The sequence below is a fragment of the Myotis nattereri genome (genome assembly GCF_964212035.1).
Source record: "Myotis nattereri genome assembly, chromosome: 6".
Lineage (NCBI taxonomy): Eukaryota > Metazoa > Chordata > Mammalia > Chiroptera > Vespertilionidae > Myotis > Myotis nattereri.
The window spans coordinates 8,570,033-8,589,601 of NC_138081.1; the positions used below are offsets into that span (position 1 = coordinate 8,570,033).

At 39.2% G+C, this 19,569-nt stretch overlaps 1 protein-coding gene across 4 annotated transcripts in view; it reads right to left on the reverse strand.

Moving 5' to 3' along the window:
- The window catches only part of FKBP5 (FKBP prolyl isomerase 5), a 117,217-nt gene that overhangs the window by 38,056 nt on the left and 59,592 nt on the right, over positions 1–19,569 (reverse strand). For 3 of the 4 annotated variants that reach the window (XM_081095034.1, XM_081095036.1, XM_081095035.1), the window contains 2 exons: positions 17,512–17,656; positions 705–847 (listed from right to left, as the gene is read on the reverse strand). In XM_081095034.1, coding sequence (XP_080951160.1) covers positions 705–847; positions 17,512–17,656 — 288 coding nt within the window. Of the gene's footprint in view, positions 1–704; positions 848–9,369; positions 9,544–17,511; positions 17,657–19,569 lie in introns of all 4 variants that reach the window. The other variant, XM_081095037.1, reaches the window with a different exon arrangement.

Below are 19,569 nucleotides of genomic sequence, written 5' to 3' on the forward strand. Positions count from 1 at the left end.
GTGTCTAATGAGATGTTACATTTATAAACCTTATAATATGAAAATGCCTTAGAATTTGATTTAGGCCCTTGCCGGTGTGCTTATTGGTTAGAGCATCAGCCTGCGCCTTGAAGTGTCACAAGTTTGATTCCTAGTCAAGGGCACCATACCTGGGTTGCAGGTTTGATCCCCGGCCCTGGTCAGGGCACATGTGCGGTGGCAACTAATCGATGTGTATTTCTGACATAGATGTGTCTTTCTTTCTCCCCCCACTTCCATCCCTCCTTTTCACTCTCTCTAAAAATCAATGGAAAAAAATTTGATTTTTAGAGAGAGTGAAATCCTTATCTTTGGGTAAGGATTAAACTAAATAAATACAAAAACCAAAAACTTGATTTAGACATATGTCAACATTTATTTCCCACATTCCATCTGGTCAATTTTAGTATGTCATACTCACACTACTGACCAGAACCTTTATTGCTAAGCCTGGTCGCTTGTTTATTTGGATATGATCTTTTTGTGCCAGAGACACATTTCTAAGAAAGCACTGGCACACACCCCTTGGATTTGTGGGAAACAATTCAAAAAGTCAAGCTCTAAAAGAAATAAATTGGATCGCATTCTCAATTGCAAGCTCAGCTCCTCGTTCTACTGCCTGCTGCTTTAGAACCAGCACTATAGCAGAGCAGATGCTACCAAGGCAGCATCACACACATACTTGCCTCAAAAAAGAGAGTTGCATTCGAGGGAATTTTGGGGACACTGCCAGTGGAGCCATATGCATATTCTGGTTTGCACAGTAAATGACACACCTCTCCTTTCTTCATGGTAGCCACTCCAATGTCCCATGCCCTGATAACTTGGCCTAAGAGAAAGAAAAAAGTGAGGGGTTGAAACTGCAATTATGTGAGGTATTAAGTTGGTTTGCTGATGTGAGGCTTAGCACAAGTGACTCCATTTTGGACCAGTTGTCTCTCCTTTTTAACAAAAGCTATATATATATTTTTTTACATATTTTAAAAAAGTAACTGTCATTAACACAAAAGTTGAAACAAATTTCCAATTCTTTACACTACATACTCAGGTAGGAAGGGTTACAAAAGAACTCAGTAAAAGCTACACACTGAGAAATAAATTTATTTTAAAAAAATTTTAGTTTTATTGACTTCAGAGAGGGAGAGAGAGGGAGAGAGAGGGAGAGGGAGACAGGGAAGGGGGGAGGGGAGGAGAGAGGGAGAGAGAGAAAGAGAGAGAGAGAGAGAGAGAGAGAGAGAGAGAGAGAGAGAGAGAGAAATATCCATGATGCGAGAATCACTGATTGGCTGCCTCCAGCACGTCCCACACTGGGGATGGAGCCCGAAACCCAGGGCACGTGCCCTGACCAGGAACTGAACTGTGACCTCCTGGTTCATGGGGTGGCGCTCAACTACTGAGCCAGGCCGGCCGGGTGTGGTTTCTATTTTTAAGGCTACCAGAAGATTCCCCCATGAGGAGGACAAAAGTCTCAATTTCCCAACTGCTCAAAGATTAAGCCTTTGAAAAGTAGCAGTAACATATTCTTTGAACTGTGTCAAGGTTGCAGTTGTTGCTTAATTTATAATTTCAACCATAATAATAAGTGAATATTTTCTAGGTAGAAATGAAACAGAAATAGTATAGAAAATTGAATTTTCCTTGGTCGGCTATCTCAGTTGGTTCAGAGTATTGTCCTGATATACCAAGACTGTAGGTTCCATTCCCAGATAAGGCACATATAAGACACAACCAATGAATGCATAAATAAGTGGAATAAAATGATATTTCTCTCAAAATCAACCAATGATATTTTAAAAAAGAAAGAAAATTGAATTTGTCCTAAGGAAGCTTATAATTTAGTTGGGTAGAGAAAAACAACACACAAAAACAACCAGAAAAAGCCCTAGCCGGTTTGGCTCACTGGATAGAGCGTCGACCTGGGGACTGAAGGGTCTCAAGTTTGATTCCGGGCAAGGGCATGTACCTTGGTTGCAGGCACATCCCCAGTAGGGGGTGTGCAGGAGGCAGCTGATCGATGTTTCTCTCTCATCGATGTTTCTAACTCTCTATCCCTCTCCCTTCCTCTCTGTAAAAAATCAATAAAATATAAAAAACAACCAGAAAAGAATTGCATAAAAGAGCCTATGGAACAGACATTTTCTTCAAATTTAGTATGAGGGGGGAAAAACTGTGGTTTTTGTTGTTGTTTGTTTTTTAAGAAAAACAAGATGGTATGTGTCCTTTTGTCAAATCACAATTACAAAATTCAGTTTTTTTGCCTAATTCTAGGACACTAAAAGATAATCTTACTGCTCAACTATAGAACTATACTAGGTTATAGAATCATATCTTAAAATAAGCAATCTCAAATCCTTTAGGAAACAATAGAAAAATGTAGGTAATTTAAAGGAATAAAATACAAAATTAAGGTGCTATGTCAATAAAAAACTTAAATATTTGAAGTGGGGTCAGGTAAACAATGAACCCCAGAGGAAGTGAATTCTGAAGAGAGCTGATATCTTGAACTGAGAGTGGTGGTAGGGTATTAGAATAAGGGAAACCCTATACTAAGGTATGTAAAAGGGAAGGGATAAAGCATTCGAGACTCATGACTTCAGCTTAGTTTTCTGTATGCATTGTAACTTTTCAAAATACCAGATACACTTATTTTAGTTAAAAATTTATATAATATATGCCTATTACTAAAACACATGTAAGAAATAGAGGTCATCCACTTCCTCCTTGTAAGAAGCATTATGTTTATTTTGTATCCTTCCACTGTGTGCTGTTGCTTTTTTGAAAATTAAAAACACAAATGACAGCATACTATACTTTCAGTTTTGAACTGCTTTTTTATTTAATATGTAATAGATGCTCCTCGACTTACGATGGGGTTACATATGGATAAACCCATTCAAAGCTGAAAATATGTCGAAATGCATGTAATGCACCTAACCTACAAAATATCACAGCCTAGCCCAGCCCGTTTCTGACTGTGTAATGCTTCCCTACACTGAAGAAAGTGTAAGGCAAACCTGGGTAAGGCAAGGACCATTATATCGTGATCTTTCTCTTTCAACAGAAAAGGAGGATATGTATTTCAGAGGTCCAAGTACAACCTGCTTAAGCCTCAGACTGCTTGGATCTCAATACCAAGTCTGCCCCTTACTTGTGCAAGTTATTTAATTTCTGTGCCTCATTTTCCTCATCTGCAAAATAATAATAGATGCTAATACCTGTCATAATAATAGTAATACCTGCCACAAAGCTATTACAAGAATTATCAAATATGTCAAGTGCACGGCAAAGTGCATATAATATGTACTTAATAAAGGGTAACATCATTACCACTGTCGTGAACACAAACAGACCAACCTTGCTCTCAGTGACTGCAGCACTCCAGTCACTCTCCTATTGGGAAACACGGGACCAGCAGCACTCTGATAAGGACATTTGTCCATATGTGTTTGCCTACTTTGTGCAAGTTTATTTGGAGAGTGAATGCCCAGAAGTACAAAGGTTATATGTATTTTCAATTTGACAGATATTGCTCAACTGCCCTTCTAAAATGGCTACATCAATTTATACGTGCACACATGGTTCTACTGTGAAAACAGCCCAAACCATCAAAAGCAATGTAAAGGCTGCTGTAACGGCTGCTTTCCTGTCACTGATGCTTTTCAGACTATTATGTCTTAGTGTGGGCCACTGAGAACACTTTTTTAAAACTATGAATTGGTATTTTAAGACAAATACCTTACACAGTCCTTCAGAAAACCTTTATATTGTGGGGGTTCTACTGTACATTTGTTCAAGATGTTTAGCTAATTACTGAGGAGCAAAGGTCTCTCTGGGCACTAATACAAAGATGGCCATTCCCTTCTTCCTTCTAAAGAACATGCAGTGTCGTGTGGCCAGTGGAAGAGAAAGATAATTGTACTGTTTTTTTCTTCTCCTTTTAAAAACAAAGTGTGGTAAATACTGAAACAGTGTATAAAAAAGGAGCATTTGCCTTGGGGTGAGGGTTGGTGTATCAGCAAAAGCTTAACTCATAGATGGTATGAATGCTGGGCCTTAAGGCTGGAAACAACCTGTCAATTTAACCCACAGGGGCCCCAAGCTAAGTAAGTCATGCCTGTGCCTTTACTTTCCTTCTCATCTGAGAACATTACAACTTCTTGTACTGAATAAAACACGGAGGAAAGAGCCAGAAGGATATGGACACAGGTATGTTTCTAAAGTGGCCAACACTGGGACTCTTTTCATAAGAAGCATTTCCCTGATATAAAAAACACACACATACTCATTATAGAACTCATGGAAAGTATAAAAAAACATAAAGAATACAATAAAAAACCTCTGAAATCTCAGCATCTAGGGTAAACTGTCAATTTCTTGGTTTATTTCCTTCAAATTATACAGGGTGGGGCAAGAGCGGGTTTGCAGTTTTGAGCATGCAAAACAAAGCCTATTCTTATATTATTATTATTTATTGCATTATTTCCATACAAACAATTATAAACCCACTTTTGCCCACCCTGTATATGCAGACTTTGCATAGTAAATATTTTTTTAAAATGTCTTTATTGATTTGAGAGAGAGAAAGGGAGAGGGAGATAGAAACATCAATGATGAGAAAGAATCATTGTCTGACTGCCTCCTGCATGCCCCACACTGGGGATCAAGCCCATAACCCAGGCATGTGCCCTGACTGGGAATTGAACCGTGACCTCCTGGTTCATGGGTGGATGCTCAACCACACAGAACCACACTGGCCAGGCAATACATTTTTACATTCTTAAAATCCTGGTCATAGTTTATTTGGTTTTTATAGTTTGCTCCTTACATTTCATATTATATGAGCTGGTGTTGCACAGTGGTTAAAACGTTGGCCAGCACACCAAAGAGACTCAAGTTCAATTCCCAGTCAAGGGTATATACCTAGGCTGCAGGTTAGATCCCGGCCCCAGTCAGAGTGTGTGTATGAGGCAACCAATCAATGTGTCTCTCTCACATCAATTTTTCTCTCTCTCCCCCTCCCTTCAACTTTCTCTCTAAAAAAAAAAAAAAAAAAAAAGAAAAGGAAAAAGATCCTGTTGAGGATTAACAAAAAACAAACAAAAATGATAACATAAAAAAACACAACTTTTCTTTATTTTTTTTTTAAATTTTATTTTTTTCCATCACCATTTATCCTCCTATATTCTCTTCCACCTCCACCCTCCCCAGTCACCACACTGTTACCCATGTCCATGAGTTCTTTCTCTTTTATTTTCTACTTTGTTGCTCAATCCCTCCATGTCCCCTGCCTCCCCACACCTTACCGCCCAGAGCTGTCAGCCTGTTCTTTATCTATGAGTATGTCTCTATTTTGATTGTTAGTTCATAAAAACATGATTTTTAATAACTATATACTATTTTACCTTTTGGGTATACCATAATTTCATTACTCCCACTAATAAACATATAAGTTGTTTGTATTTATTTATTTTTTACTATTATAAAGTTTTAGTGAACCATTTTTGACCTAAATCTTCACATGACTTTTTTTGCATTGTTAAACATTCTTACCTGACACAATCAAGACTATGATGAGTAGGTTAATTAATTTTTAAAATAATGTTTTAATTTTTCAGTTATAGTTGACATAGACTAGTCTCATGTGTACAACTTAGAGATTAGACATTTAAAATATATTTTTAATTGATTTCAAAGGGGAAGAGAGAGGGCAAGAGAGGTGGAAACATCAATGATGAGAATCACTGATTGGCTGCCTCCTGCATGTCCCCATTGGGGATCAAGCCCACAACCCCAACATGGGCCCTGACAGAGAATTGAACTGTGACCTCCTGGTTCATAGGCTGATGCTCAACCATTGAGCTACGCCAACCAGGCTGATTAAACATTTATATAAACTTAAAAAGTGATCCCCGATCAATCTCGTACCTATCAGACACCATACATAGTTATTATATTATTAACTATATTCCTTATGCTATACTTTACATCCCTGAAACTGTTTTTTTTATAGCTGGCAACCCTAATCCTAACTCCTTTCCTGCCCCCTTTTCACCCATCTCCCCAAACCTGTCTTCCATCTGGCAACCATCAAAATGTTCTCTGTATCTAAGAGTTTGTTTCTCTCTTGTTTGTTCACTCATTTTGTTTTTAAAGTTCCACTTATATGTGTGAAATCATATGGCATTTGTCTTTCTCTTTTAACATAATACTTTCTAGGTTCATCCATGTTACAGATGGAAAGATTTCATTCTTTTTTTATGGCTGAGTAAAATTCCATTACATATATGTACCATCTCTTTATCCATTCATCTATCGATGGATATTTAGTTTGCTTCCATATCTTAGATATTTAAGTAAGGTTGCAATGAACATAGGGATGCATATATCTTTTCAAATTGGTGTTTTGGGAAATACCCAGAAGTGGAATTAATTGCTGGGTTATTCTTTGTCTCTTGATATATAGCCTTTGTTTGTTTTAAGGTCTATTTTATCTGGTATAAGCATTGCTACCCCACATTTTTTGTTTTGTTTTCATTTTCATGAAATGTTTTTCCATCCCTTTACTTCCAGTATAAGTATGTCTTTTGGCCTGAAGTAAGTCTCTTGTAGGCAACATATAAATGGAACTTTTCTTTAAAAAAAATATGTTTATTGCTTTTTAGAAAGAGAAGAGAGGGATAGAGAGAAACATCGTTGATCGGCTGCCTCCTGCACACCCCCTACTGGGGATTGAGCCCACAACTGGGCATGTGCCCTGACCAGGAATCGAACCAGCAACCTTTCAGTGGACAGGATGATGTCCCAAAAAACTGAGCCACACAGGCCAGGGTGCTATCTCCTCTTTTATGTTTCCAATCTTTTTGTTAAAGTTCTCACTGAGTTCAATGAGCATCCTTATAATCAATATTTTGAACTGCACATCTGGTGAATTGCTTGTCTCTCCCGTTCAGTTCTTTTTATGGAGGTTTGCCCTGTTTTTTCACTTGGAACATGTTTCTTTGTCTCTTCATTTTGACAGCCTCCCTGTATCTGTTTCCCTTTTGGGTGAGCTGCTATATCTCCTGGTCGTAGTAGCAGGTGCCACATGGGGTCCAGTGGTGCAGTCTCCTTAGTCACCTGAGCTGGGTGCTCCAGGTATAGCCTTGTGTGCCCTCCTATTGTAGTTAAGCCTTGATCACTGTTGGCCCAACAAGGAGGGATTGACCCACAGGCTGACTGGCTGTGGGACTGACCCTGACTAGAGCAGAGGGGCTGCTGTGCAGGGGCTAACCCCACAGAGCAGCATTCGCTTTGGCAGAGCTATGATGCTTGCTGAGTCAGCCCTTTGGTATGTCATTGTGGAGGTGGTTGGGTTGTGCTCTGGTGTGGTACAAAGCTGACCACTGGGTGTGCTGATTCTGGGATCTCTTGGGAGGTACAGGTTAAGGTCAGCCACTGCCTATGCCCTGGGGCACTTGTATGCGCTCCAAAGTTATCTGCAGATGGCTGCTACTTGTGCTGGGCTTGGAGGTGCCTGGGAGAGGCTAAGCTGTGAACTAAGGCCAGCTGTACTAGTGCCAGGCTTGGGTCTGCTTAGCAAGGAATACGGGGCACACAGGCCAGATGCTGCTGTATGAGGTTTGTGAACCTTTGACAGGTTTTGGGAGAGCCTGCTAGTATGGAAAAGCCACTGGAACCAGCTTGGGTGGGCCTGAATGTTGAGTGGGGTGGGGTCTCAGAGAATCACCAGGGCAGGGCAAACAGTATTAGGTATTTTGAGACTCAAGATATAGTGCCCCACTGTGCCTGGAGGGGGACTCTGCAAAGGAATAATGACTTCTGCCAGTACTTCTGTCTAGCAGAAAGCTGCCCCCCAGCTCTAGCCCTTGCCTCAAGGCCAGACGATTCAGTTCCTCCCAGTATGTCCCTGGCACCTTTCGCATTGCTGCCTCAATTCTGGAGCTCAGAGCAAGTGAGCCCAAGTAAGCCTGTGCACTGGTCTCCAGCAGCTTTTTGTCTCCCTCAGTCACAATCCTCGCTTGTTTTCACAGCCGGAAGTCACTGGGACTTCTCTCCCCAGCACTGAAACCCAGGGCGGAGACTCCTTGCTCCTCAGAGGGGACGACCTCCCCAGCTGAGAGTTCCCTCCTGATTTTTAACCGCCACATGTGGGTGTGGGCCAAGCTTGTTCAGTGTCTCCACCTCTCCTAGTCTCAACGTGGCTTCATTCTTTATATTCTCAGCTGTAAGATTTCTATTCAGCCAGGTTTCAGGTGGTTCTCAATGATGGTTGCTCCGTAGTTTTGTTGTAATTTTGATGTGGTTGAATGAGAAAGCGAGCATAGCGTTTACCTATGATGTCATCACATCTGTATCATTAATATTTTTAAATATATTTTTATTGATTTCGGGGGGGAAAGGAGAGGGAGAGAGAGATAGAAACATCAATATGAGAGAGAATCATTGATCAGCCACCTCCTGCACACCCCCTAATGGGGATCAAGCCCACAACCAGGCATGTACCCTTGACCGGAATCGAACCCAGGACCCTTTGGTCCGCAGGCTGATGCTCTATCCACTAAGCCAAACCGGCTAGGGCTGTATTATTAATTAAATAAATTATTAGTGTATCATGCCACAAACACTTCTGTTTCCACTTAGTTGCAGAAAAAGTCATCAGAAGAAACACTAGCCGGCAGAGAAGGTTGGACCACTCGACTCACAATCTTTAGTGAGAAGGAGTGTGATGCTCAAAAAGTCTGCTGGCCCTAACCGGTTTGGCTCAGTGGATGGAGTGTCGGCCTGCGGACTCGAGGGTCCCAGGTTCGATTCTGGTCAGGGGCATGTACCTTGGTTGCGGGCACATCCCCAGTGGGGAGTGTGCAGGGGGCAGCTGATCGGTGTTTCTCTCATCAGTGTTTCTGGCTCTCTATCCCTCTCCCTTCCTCTCTGTAAAAAATCAATAAAATATATTTTTTTTAAAAAAAAGTCTGCTGATAGTCCTGGATCCTATTTCTTCTGCAAAGTGTTCCCTACATAGGAGACACAGCACTCTTACTCCATGGCTTCTAGGAAAGAAAATGCAAACTCACTAACCTGAGTCAGTATTAAAGCCTGTGTCTTGACATTCTTTGGGTACTGCCTGGTCTGCTTTTATATGTTCCACTTGATGCTTTTAAAGTGACAGTGAGCTTTTATACTCTCATGGATGATGTCAGGTATCTATCTAAAGACTTATAGCTTGACCAGAAGTCAAAAGGGTAGGTTAATTTAAGATGTTGCTTTAAATAAAGAGTCATAAAAAAAAAGAACATACACATACCTCAAACATTTTTTAACTTAAAACATATTAAAGTACATGAATGCACTAACCTTGTGTTAGAAGGCCAAGGCCTTGTCTCTGAGTGTGGCTCCAATGATAAGAGTTCCACATCCTCTTTACTAGATAAATTACACATGGTATTCCATTTGTAATTTACAATGTGGGTTTCTTTGAAGTGGAATAAGAACCAGAAGACACATCAGCAATCAGTATGCAGAATCCTTCTGATAAAAAACATATTCTCAATGGCCTCTATTTCGCTTTTTACCTACCCCTAATTCAATAGTCATTTTAAAAAAATGCTGTTAGCAATTCACCTAAGTCTTTCCAAAAATGTTCAACTTAAGTCTTCATAGAATTCATTTTTTATACTAACGTCAATGTTTTACATGCTATCTAATAAAATTATATAATTACATAAAGTACAATAGATATAAACAGGTTTCAACTGACTCTTATCAACAATCTGAGAAAGAAAACCAGCCCTGAACATCTGGAAACTGCTGACACAGCCAGGCCTCCGTGGTGTCTGAAGCTGGCTTGGGGCACACAACGAGGCCGTGTTATTCTCCTGCTGGACATCAACAATCCCACAAAATATCAACATCAGACAAGGTCACTCTGAGACCACGAGAAAGTGAGACAAAACAAGAAACACTTCAAAATTTTGTCTGAATATGGACAAAAACAAGGTCACTGTGCAACCTACAGAATACCAAACATCCCCCTCTCCTGGCTAACATGTGATTGCTACTCCCTGGCAGGTGTAGCTTTCATCTCCCGCTTGTCAGCCCTCCCAGATAAGATTTATTAAGATAAGCAAAGAATTGCCCCACAGTCTAATAATATCCAATCCAAAGTAAAGCCCCTCTTCCTCAAACCCTTCCCCAAATTACCTAATACAAACCCAAATCATGTAAGTCCTATGAATACTCTTACTGAGACACCCCAGAGTGTGCACACTCCCTTCCTACAATGCATGATGAGCTCAGCTTGTTCAGCTACAGCTGTGTTCCTAGTGGTCTGTTGCTGGAGGCACTGACCAGGCCGGTCAACTGGCTAAAGCAGAGTGTGTGACCACAGAACAGAAAACCAACAGTATCACTTAGGATATTTACCAACAAATGAAGAGCATCAGTTAATCTGGAGCTTGTTAAGCAAGCTTCTACCACATTTCCTTAAGTTCATTTCCTAGAAGTGGAATTACTGGGCCAAAGCAGAACTTTTTAAGATTCTTTATCTTGGGGCTTCCAGTCAAGATGATGGAATAGGGAAATGTATGCAGTACTTGAATCCACCCACAACCACATCAACATTATAACTAAACTACAGAACCACCATCATTCAGAACTACCTGAAATCTAGCTGAATAGAAGAAGTCCTACAACTAAGGATATATAAAGGAAGTCACATCAAGACTGTTAGGAGGGGTGGAGACACTGAATGGGCTGATCCCACACCCATATGTGGTGAATAAAAATTAGAAGGGAAATCTTGTCTGCAGAGGTCCCCACTGAGGAGCAAAGAGTCCCAGCCCCACACCAGGCTCTCCAGCCCAAGGTTACAGTGCGGGAAGAGAAGTCCCTATAACTTCTGACTGTGAAAACCAGTAGAAATTGTGGCTGAGGTACAATTAGGCTCAGGCACCAGAGTCCCGATGAAGTGAATCCTGGTCCGTGGTGTTGCCCCTGCACCGTGGGGTGGCCCCTTCATGGTGGTGAAGGCCAGTCCTTGAAGTGATCAGCCTGGGGTTAAATCCCTCTTATTGATATGCCAATAACAACTAAGGCTCAACTAAAACAGGAGGGTGCACACAGTCCACACGAGGGGAAGGCACACCTAGAACACCCAGCTTAGGTGACCAGTGAGGCTCTACAGGACAACTACTACATAAGGCCAGTCTACCAAGACCAAAAGACATAGCAGCTCTAGCTAATACACAGAAATAAACAGAGACAGCCAAAATGAGGGGGAAAAAGAAAGATGTCCCAAATGAAAGAGCAGAACAAAACTCCAGGAAAATGGAGACAAGCAATCTACCAGATGCAGAATTCAAACCATTAGTTATAAGGGTGCTCAATGAACTCAGTGAAAACTTTAACAAAGAGCAGGAAACATAAAAAAAAGTAGATTTAAAAAAAAGGGGGAAGGACCATGTCTTTTTTTCACCTAGTTAATGTCCTCAAGTTTCATCAGTATTGTCACGTGTCAGAATTTCCGTTTTTAAAGGATGAATAATATTCCATTGCATGTGTAAGACATTTTGTTTATCCACTGCCTGTAGGTAAACACTTGTGCTGCTTCCACTTTTTGGTTATAATGAATAATGCTGCTATGAACATGAGTGCATAAATACCTCTTTGAGACACTTTCAGTTATTTCGGGTACATATCCAGAAGTGAAATTGCTGGGGTATATGGTAGTTCTATTTTTAATTTTTTGAGGAACATTTTCCTTAGTGACTGCACCAGTTTACAGTGCACAAGGATTTCAATTTCTCCACAACCTTGTTAACATTTTTTAAAACATATTTTTATTGATCTCAAAGAGGAAGGGAAAGGGGAAAGATAGAAACATCAATGATGAGAGAGAATCATTGATTAGCTGCCTCCTGCACGCTCCCCACTGGGGATCGAGCCCACAACCTGGGCATGTGCCCTTGACCAGAATCAAACCTCAGTCCGCAGGTTGATGCTCTATCCACTGAGCCAAACCGGCTAGGCTGTTTTGTTTTTTACAGTAGCCATCCTGAGTGATGTGAGGTGATTATCTCATTGTGGTTTTAATTTTCATTTCCCTAATGATTAGTTGATGTTGAGCATCTTTTCATATTCTTATAGGTCATTTATATATCTTTGTTGGAGAAATACCTAAGTCCATTCCCTCTTATAATCAGGTTATTTGGGGTGTTTTGGTTGTTGAATTATAGGTCTTTATGTACTGTGGATATTAACCCCTTATTTGCATGTATTTTTTCCCATCCTATACGTTGTCTTATAACTCTGTTACTGTATCCTCGGATGCATAGAAGTTTTAAATTTTGATGTAGTATAATGTATGTATTTTTCACTTTTGTTGCCTGTGCTACTTCTGGTGTCACAGCTGCAAATCACTGTGGAATCCAATATCATGAAACTTTTCCTCTAAGGTCTCTTCTAAGAAAACATAAGTTTTAGGTCTTACAATATTTAGATCTTTGACCAATTTTGAGTTAATTTTTGTAGATAGTATAAAGTTAGGGTCCAACTTCATTTTTTTGCATTTGAATATCCAGTTTGGGAAAACATCATTTGTTGAAAAAAAATTGTCCTTTTCCCATTCAATGGTCTTTGCATCCTTGATTAAAATGATTGATTATATAATTTTTAAATGTATGTTTGCATTAAAATATAAGCATACTTAACAACACTACAGGATGAAATCTGTACAGTATTATACAGAAAAAATACTTTTTTATATGTGAGTAGAAAATGAGAAGAAAGAAAATATTTTAATTGTAAAAAGTTTTCCTTTAAAATATAAAAGTTAGCCCTAGCCGGCTTGGCTCAGTGGATAGAGCGTCGGCCTGCAGACTGAAGGGTCGCAGGTTCAATTCCAGTCAAGGACATATGCCTGGTTTGTGGGCTCGATCCCCAGTGGGGGGCGTGCGGGAGGCAGGCGGTCAGTGGTTCTCTGTCATCATAGATGTTTCTATCTCTCTCTCCCTTCCTCTCTGAAATCAATAGAAGTATATTTAAAAAAATAAAATACAAAAGTTAATAAATATTTAAATGAGGCTAATCACTAAAGAGTTTCAGATAATTAAAAATACACCTGATTCACGCTTGCTGTACTTTCTTTGAAGTATTTTCCAAGACGTATTACCAACTTCTGATCTGCAATATTTTGCAAGTATACAGTGTAGGGCTAAAGTAGGTTTACAATTGTGAGCACACAAATACAAAGTTTATTCTTGTATTATTATTTATTAATTATTGTATTATTTTCCATATGAATAACTGTAAACCTACTTTTGCCCCACCCTGTATTTTGCATGTTTTTATGAATAAGCTCTTACAAATCTATTTTAAATACTGAAGTCACAATAAAATGAACAACTTAGCATGACTTTCCATTCATCTATTTACTTCTATTTATTTCCTTGGGAGAGTAAGTACAATATAAGGGATCAAGAGAGTTCAATATACAATATGTAAGCTATAGTCCATTTATATCATTTGTCTTCATTTGGATGAAGTAGCTACTGCTATAGCATATAAATATAACATTATCTAACCAATGTTTCTTGTTTTATAAAGGTAACTGAACACAATATGTTACAGAAGTTTTACCAAAGTATATTGCTCTATTATCATATTTCTAATTATCACTTTAAGGGAGCTTCTAAAGGCTCTGTCATTGGGTTGGTTTTAGTCATTAACAGTTTTTATTCCTGTATCCTTTTTTAAAAATATATATTTTATTGATTTTTTACAGAGAGGAAGGGAGAGGGATAGAGAGTTAGAAACATCCATGAGAGAGAAACATCCACCAGCTGCCTCCTGCACACCCCCTACTGGGGATGTGCCCGAAACCAACGTACATGCCCTTGACCGGAATCGAACCTGGGACTCTTCAGTCCACAGGCCGACACTCTAGCCACTGAGCCAAACTGGTCAGGGATATGCCTGTATTCTTTGCAGAAAGCACAAAAATGGAATCGTAGGCTCAGGATTAATCTTAAAGCTCTTCTACATTTTATAGGATCAGGAAAGAAGGCTAGGTGGCTTATTCATGTTAACGTACCAGAATGAAGAGCGAAGAGAGGAACCCTGGCTGCCCAACACCCTGCTGGATGCTCTCCCCATGAGACGACGCTGTCTCTAAATAGTTATGCTGCAGGAACCATGTCACTGAAAGTTATCTCTCTTCTCTCTGCTCAAAATTATAGGAAACGTAAAAGGCTTCTTCATCATAGAGTGATTTACTGAGAATATCTGGGTAGAGAAGATGGCAGTATAAATTCTCAGCAAGTCTTAAGTCTACTTGCAAAGATAACTGCCAGGAGAAGACTTACCTTAAATCTATCAACTTCTTCCACACAGAAATTCAAAGGTTAGAGTAAGAATCGGGGCAGTGGGAACAAAGAGGTATGCCATGGCCATTTACTCTGAGATCATCTAAATTAAACAATGTCAGAGCCATACTGATGGCCCTTACGCTTCACATCCCTAAATCAACAAAATGAAAAGAATTCTAATTTAACTGCCATTATTATCTGCTACATCAAGAAAAATAATCTTAATTGCTATGTTTTTTTGAAAAGAAACATGTTGTTACTGATTTTAGAGAGAGAGGAAGGGAAAGGGAGAGAAAAACTGACGTGAGAAGAAAGAAACTCTGATTGGCTGCCTCCTGGGGACCAAACTGGTAACCTGGGCATGTGCCCCAAATGGGAATCAAACCGGCGCTCTTTCAGTGCATGGGACAATGCTCAACCACTGAGCAACACCAGCCAGGTGCTGCTATCTTATTAAAATACAAGATCACTCTCACATGAGCCGTTACGTCATGAAGGACCCAGAGGAGAAGCGGGCAGCGGCACAGCCAGCACGAGAGCCTGGAGAGAGAACGGATGGACAGAAAGCAGAAGGCACCATGACAAACAAACACCTACAAGTACTGGGAAGACAGAGTGGCAGAAAGGCAGGAAGAGTTTAACTTCTTAGCTCCTCACTTGTTGCTTCCTTTCCCAGATCACTACTTAGTTAACAATTCAACTAAGTTGTAGAGGCAGAAAAAGAAATTATAGTAGACACTGAGTTGGGGAAAACAGTGGTTATTAACCTGTTTTATTCTCGGGACCCCTTGACATCTTAAAAACTGAGGACCCCCAAAATTTACTTACATATCTAAAGATAGTTACAATATTAAAAATAAAAATAATTACATACAATTCATTTAAAAATAACTTCATTATGTTAATATACTTATTTTTGTGAAAATATTATATTTTCCAAAACAAAAAAAAAGTCAGTAAGGACAGTAACATTGTTTTGTGATTTTACAAATGTAAAGTATGTCTGACTTCAACTGGGCACAGCTGGTGTGGCTCAGTGATTGAGCATCGACCTATGAACCAACCAGGAAGTCACAGTTCAATTCCTGGTCAGGGCACATGCCCAGGTTGCAGGCTTGATTCCCAGTGTGGGGTGTGCAGGAGACAGCTGATCAATGATTCTCTCTCATCATTGATGTTTTTCTCTTTCCCTCTCCCTTCCTCTCTGAAATCAATAAAAATATATTTAAAAAAATAAAAAGACAACCAGATTCTCAAACCTTATTTATATTCGTCTGTTGCAATTTTGATTGATGTGCATGGCAAAAATATCCAGACTCACAAAGATAGATAGTTGAAAAAGGTAAGAGTATTCTAATACCCTTTTCAGGCTATTATGAAATGTAATCATCTATTACTACATCAAAACTAGACAAATGATAGCTTCATAAACTTTAGTTACAATGTAGAACCTGAAAACATATCAATGAACTTTTTACCTTATCCTACAGTAAATCCATTGGTCTAGCGTGCACACTGAATGAATCTTTTACTCATGTGTAACTTTATAACTTGCACTGGTCATTGGGAAAAATGCTTGTTCACTGAGTTACACAGATTTTCCAAATGCTAACAGATTTCATCATATAATAGTTTTTAAATCACACACATTAACACGCACTGACCTCATCAGAAATCTTTTAGGCTTTGAGAAGCTGTCAAGCTCAAAGTGGCAGATACTAATGTCCAGACTGTAACTTTCACTTGAAAATTCAATGGTAACAAATTCTCGAAGTGTTCTCGAAGTGACAGGTTACCTCACTCATTTTCAAGAAAATATCTGCATACTACTGAATAATCAAGTCTGAATAATCATACTTTTTGCCCTTTCTAATAAAAATGATGTTTCATGAAAAAAACAAAAAGCAGCTAGTACAGCTCTCCACTAAAGCCAGTGCACAGGTGTGTTTCCTTCAGAGCCATGAACGTGGTGAAGAGTGCGCTTTGTGTGTGTTTCTCTTTATCACAAAACAGCAAGACAATGTGAAACTCAAGGATTAGGACTGAATAAAATTAGTATTTTTTACACTATATCAAGGACATTCTTAAGTGAAACTGGCTTCCCTTTTTTTCTAACTTAAACAGTAAATGAGGGCAGTAAAGGATATATGACTGCTAGTGTACGTTGGCTCCAGAGTAAAAAGATAAATAACATCTTAGTATTATTATGAAAATAATTTTAACATTATGGATCTCCTAAAAGGATCTCAAGAATGCCCAAGGATCCAGGAACCGTAATCTGAGAACTACTTTAAAGTATCTTTACTTTTGTGTACTGGCCAGGTGGCTCAGTTGGTTGAGCATCATCCTGTACACCAAAAGGTTCGGTTTTGACCCCCAGACGGGGAGGGTGCAGGAGACAACTGATCAGTGTTTCTCTCTCACATTGATGTTTCTCTTTCTCCCTCCATCTCAGCGGTTCTCAACCTGTGGGTTGCGACCCCTTTGGGGGTCGAACGACCCTTTCACAGGGGTCGCCTAAGACCATGGGAAAACACATATATAATTACATGTTGTTTTTGTAATTACTCACTATGCTTTAATTATGTTCAATTTGTAACAATGAAAATACATCCTCCATATCAAATATTTACATTACGATTCATAACAGTAGTAAAATTACAGTAATGAAGTAGCAACGAAATTTTATGGTTGGGGTCACCACAACATAAGGAACTGTATTAAAGGGTCGCGGAATTAGGAAGGTTGAGAACCACTGCTCTATCTCTAAAATCAATAATAAAAACATCTGAGCCTGCTGGTGTGTCTCAGTGGTTGAGCATCGACCCATGAACCAGGAGATCATGGTTCAATTCCTGGTCAGGGCACATGCCCGGATTGCAGGCTCAATACTCACTGGGGGACGAGCAGAAGGCAGCCTATCAATGATTCCCTCTCATCATTGATGTTTCTATCTGTCTCCCTCTACCTTCCTCTCTCTGAAATCAATAAGAACACATTTTTTTAAAAAAGCATTCTTGGGTGAGGATTAAAAAAAATCTTTAACTTCTGGCAAAGATAGGACCCACTAGCTCCTATATAACATAAATAGCAAAAAATCTAAGCAAAACAAAACTCAAAAATACCCTCTTACCTTTGCCAAGATTAAAGACAAATGGTTCATTTCTATCATGACTGGAATCAAACTTCTTTCCATTTGACAATTTTCCATCGTAATGGACATAAACTTTATCTCCGATCATCGGTGTTTCCTCACTATTCCCCACTCTTTTGACAATCTAAAAAAGACAAACATCAAGAAAAAGGAGGTGGAACTTTTAACAACTAACCAGAGAATGAAAAAATTACAGACCATTTCATATCACCCAGGCAGATTTCCAAATAATTACCTGTCTTTTCTAAATGCTCCCCTCCTAATTCTCTTAAAAACCTGTACTATTAGAAAATGTCCTATTCTACTCTTAATTTTTAATACTACATTTAATCTCGTTAATAACAACATTGTTTCCTCAAAATAACTTACCAACAGATCCTGCTTCATTGGTTTAATGCTCCCCATGCTTTGACACTAAAATCTCTCAAAACACAGAGCTAGTCCATATACAAACTGAATTAGATAAAAAAAAGATTAGTAGACTTCCAAAAACATTCAAAAAGAAGTCTAAAGCAATGTTCCAAAGGTGAGGTTTTATTTATTCCCTTTGTTAAAAAGATTAGCTTCTGACTAGATTCTACTAGTTTGATTTAATTTAAAAAAGCCCTATTTCCTGGTGTAACAGGTTACCCTTCCTATTATTTGAATATTCAATGTATAAAAACACAGTGTGACTGCAGTTTGATATAATACTGAATAATTTATTTTCTAGTAAAGGAAATGCCAAAAAAACCACCTCCTAACTACAAAATATTTAGCTATCGTATAATCCAGTTTACTTATTTTGTTTTTGGCAGAGGAAGCCACTAATGCAATTGGTCAGTCCTGGGAAAAGAAAATCAAATCCAGGCATGTTGTGGTGTAATTTCTTCTGTCAATCACCTATGCTAATGTCATCATTTTATTAGATAACAGAGGATGATAGCTAATGTCCCAAGAACATCTTTTTGGGGGAAGGATCTGAATTTTTATCTAAAGAATTCAATTTTTACCCTAGCCGGTTTGGCTCATTGGAAAGAGCATCAGCCCAAGGACTAAAGGGTTCCGGGTTTGATTCTGGTCAAGGACACAAACCTTGGTTGCAGGTTCCCGGCAGTGATCAGGGTGCATGCAGGAGGCAACCAATTAATGTGTCTCTCTCACATCGATGTTTCCCTCTCCCCCCGCCTTTCCTTTCACTCTCTCTAGAAATCAATGGAAAAAATATCCTCAGGTGAGGATTACAAAAAGAAAAAAGAGCATGGAGGTCCCTTAAAAAATTAAAAATAGAACTACCAGCAATCCCACTTTTGTATATAAACTCAAAGTAAACAAAATCACTATCTCGGAAGATATCTGCACTCCCATGTTCATTGTAGCATTATTCACAACAGCCAAGCCTTGAAGTGTCCATGGCTAAACAGATAGAGAAGATATGATACACGTGCACACATACAGAGGAATATTATTCAGCCATGAGAGAGAAGGAAATCATACCATTGTGACAATATGGATGTATTTTGAGGGCATTATGCTAAATGAAGTAAGCCAGATAAAGAAAAACACAGTCATAGCCCTAACAGGTTGAATTTTAAAAAGTTGAACTCACAGAAACAGCAAGTAAAATGGTGGTTGCCAAGGGCTAAAAAGGGTGGGGGATATGGTGAGATGTAAGTCAAAGCATATAAACTTTCAGATATAAGACAGGTAAATTCTGCTCTAACCGGTTTGGCTCAGTGGATAGAGCGTCAGCCTGCGGACTCAAGGGTCCCAGGTTCGATTCGGGTCAAGGGCATGTACCTTGGTTGCGGGCACATCCCCAGTAGGGGGTGTGCAGGAGGCAGCTGATCAATGTTTCTCTCTCATGGATGTTTCTAACTCTCTATCCCTCTCCCTTCCTCTCTGTAAAAAAATCAATAACATATATTTAAAAAAAAAGAGATGGGTAAATTCTGAGGATCTAATGTACTGTATGCTGACCATAACTGACAACACTGTATTACATTCCTGAAAGTTGTTAAGTTATTAAAACTTAAACGTTCTCACCACAAAAAAGAA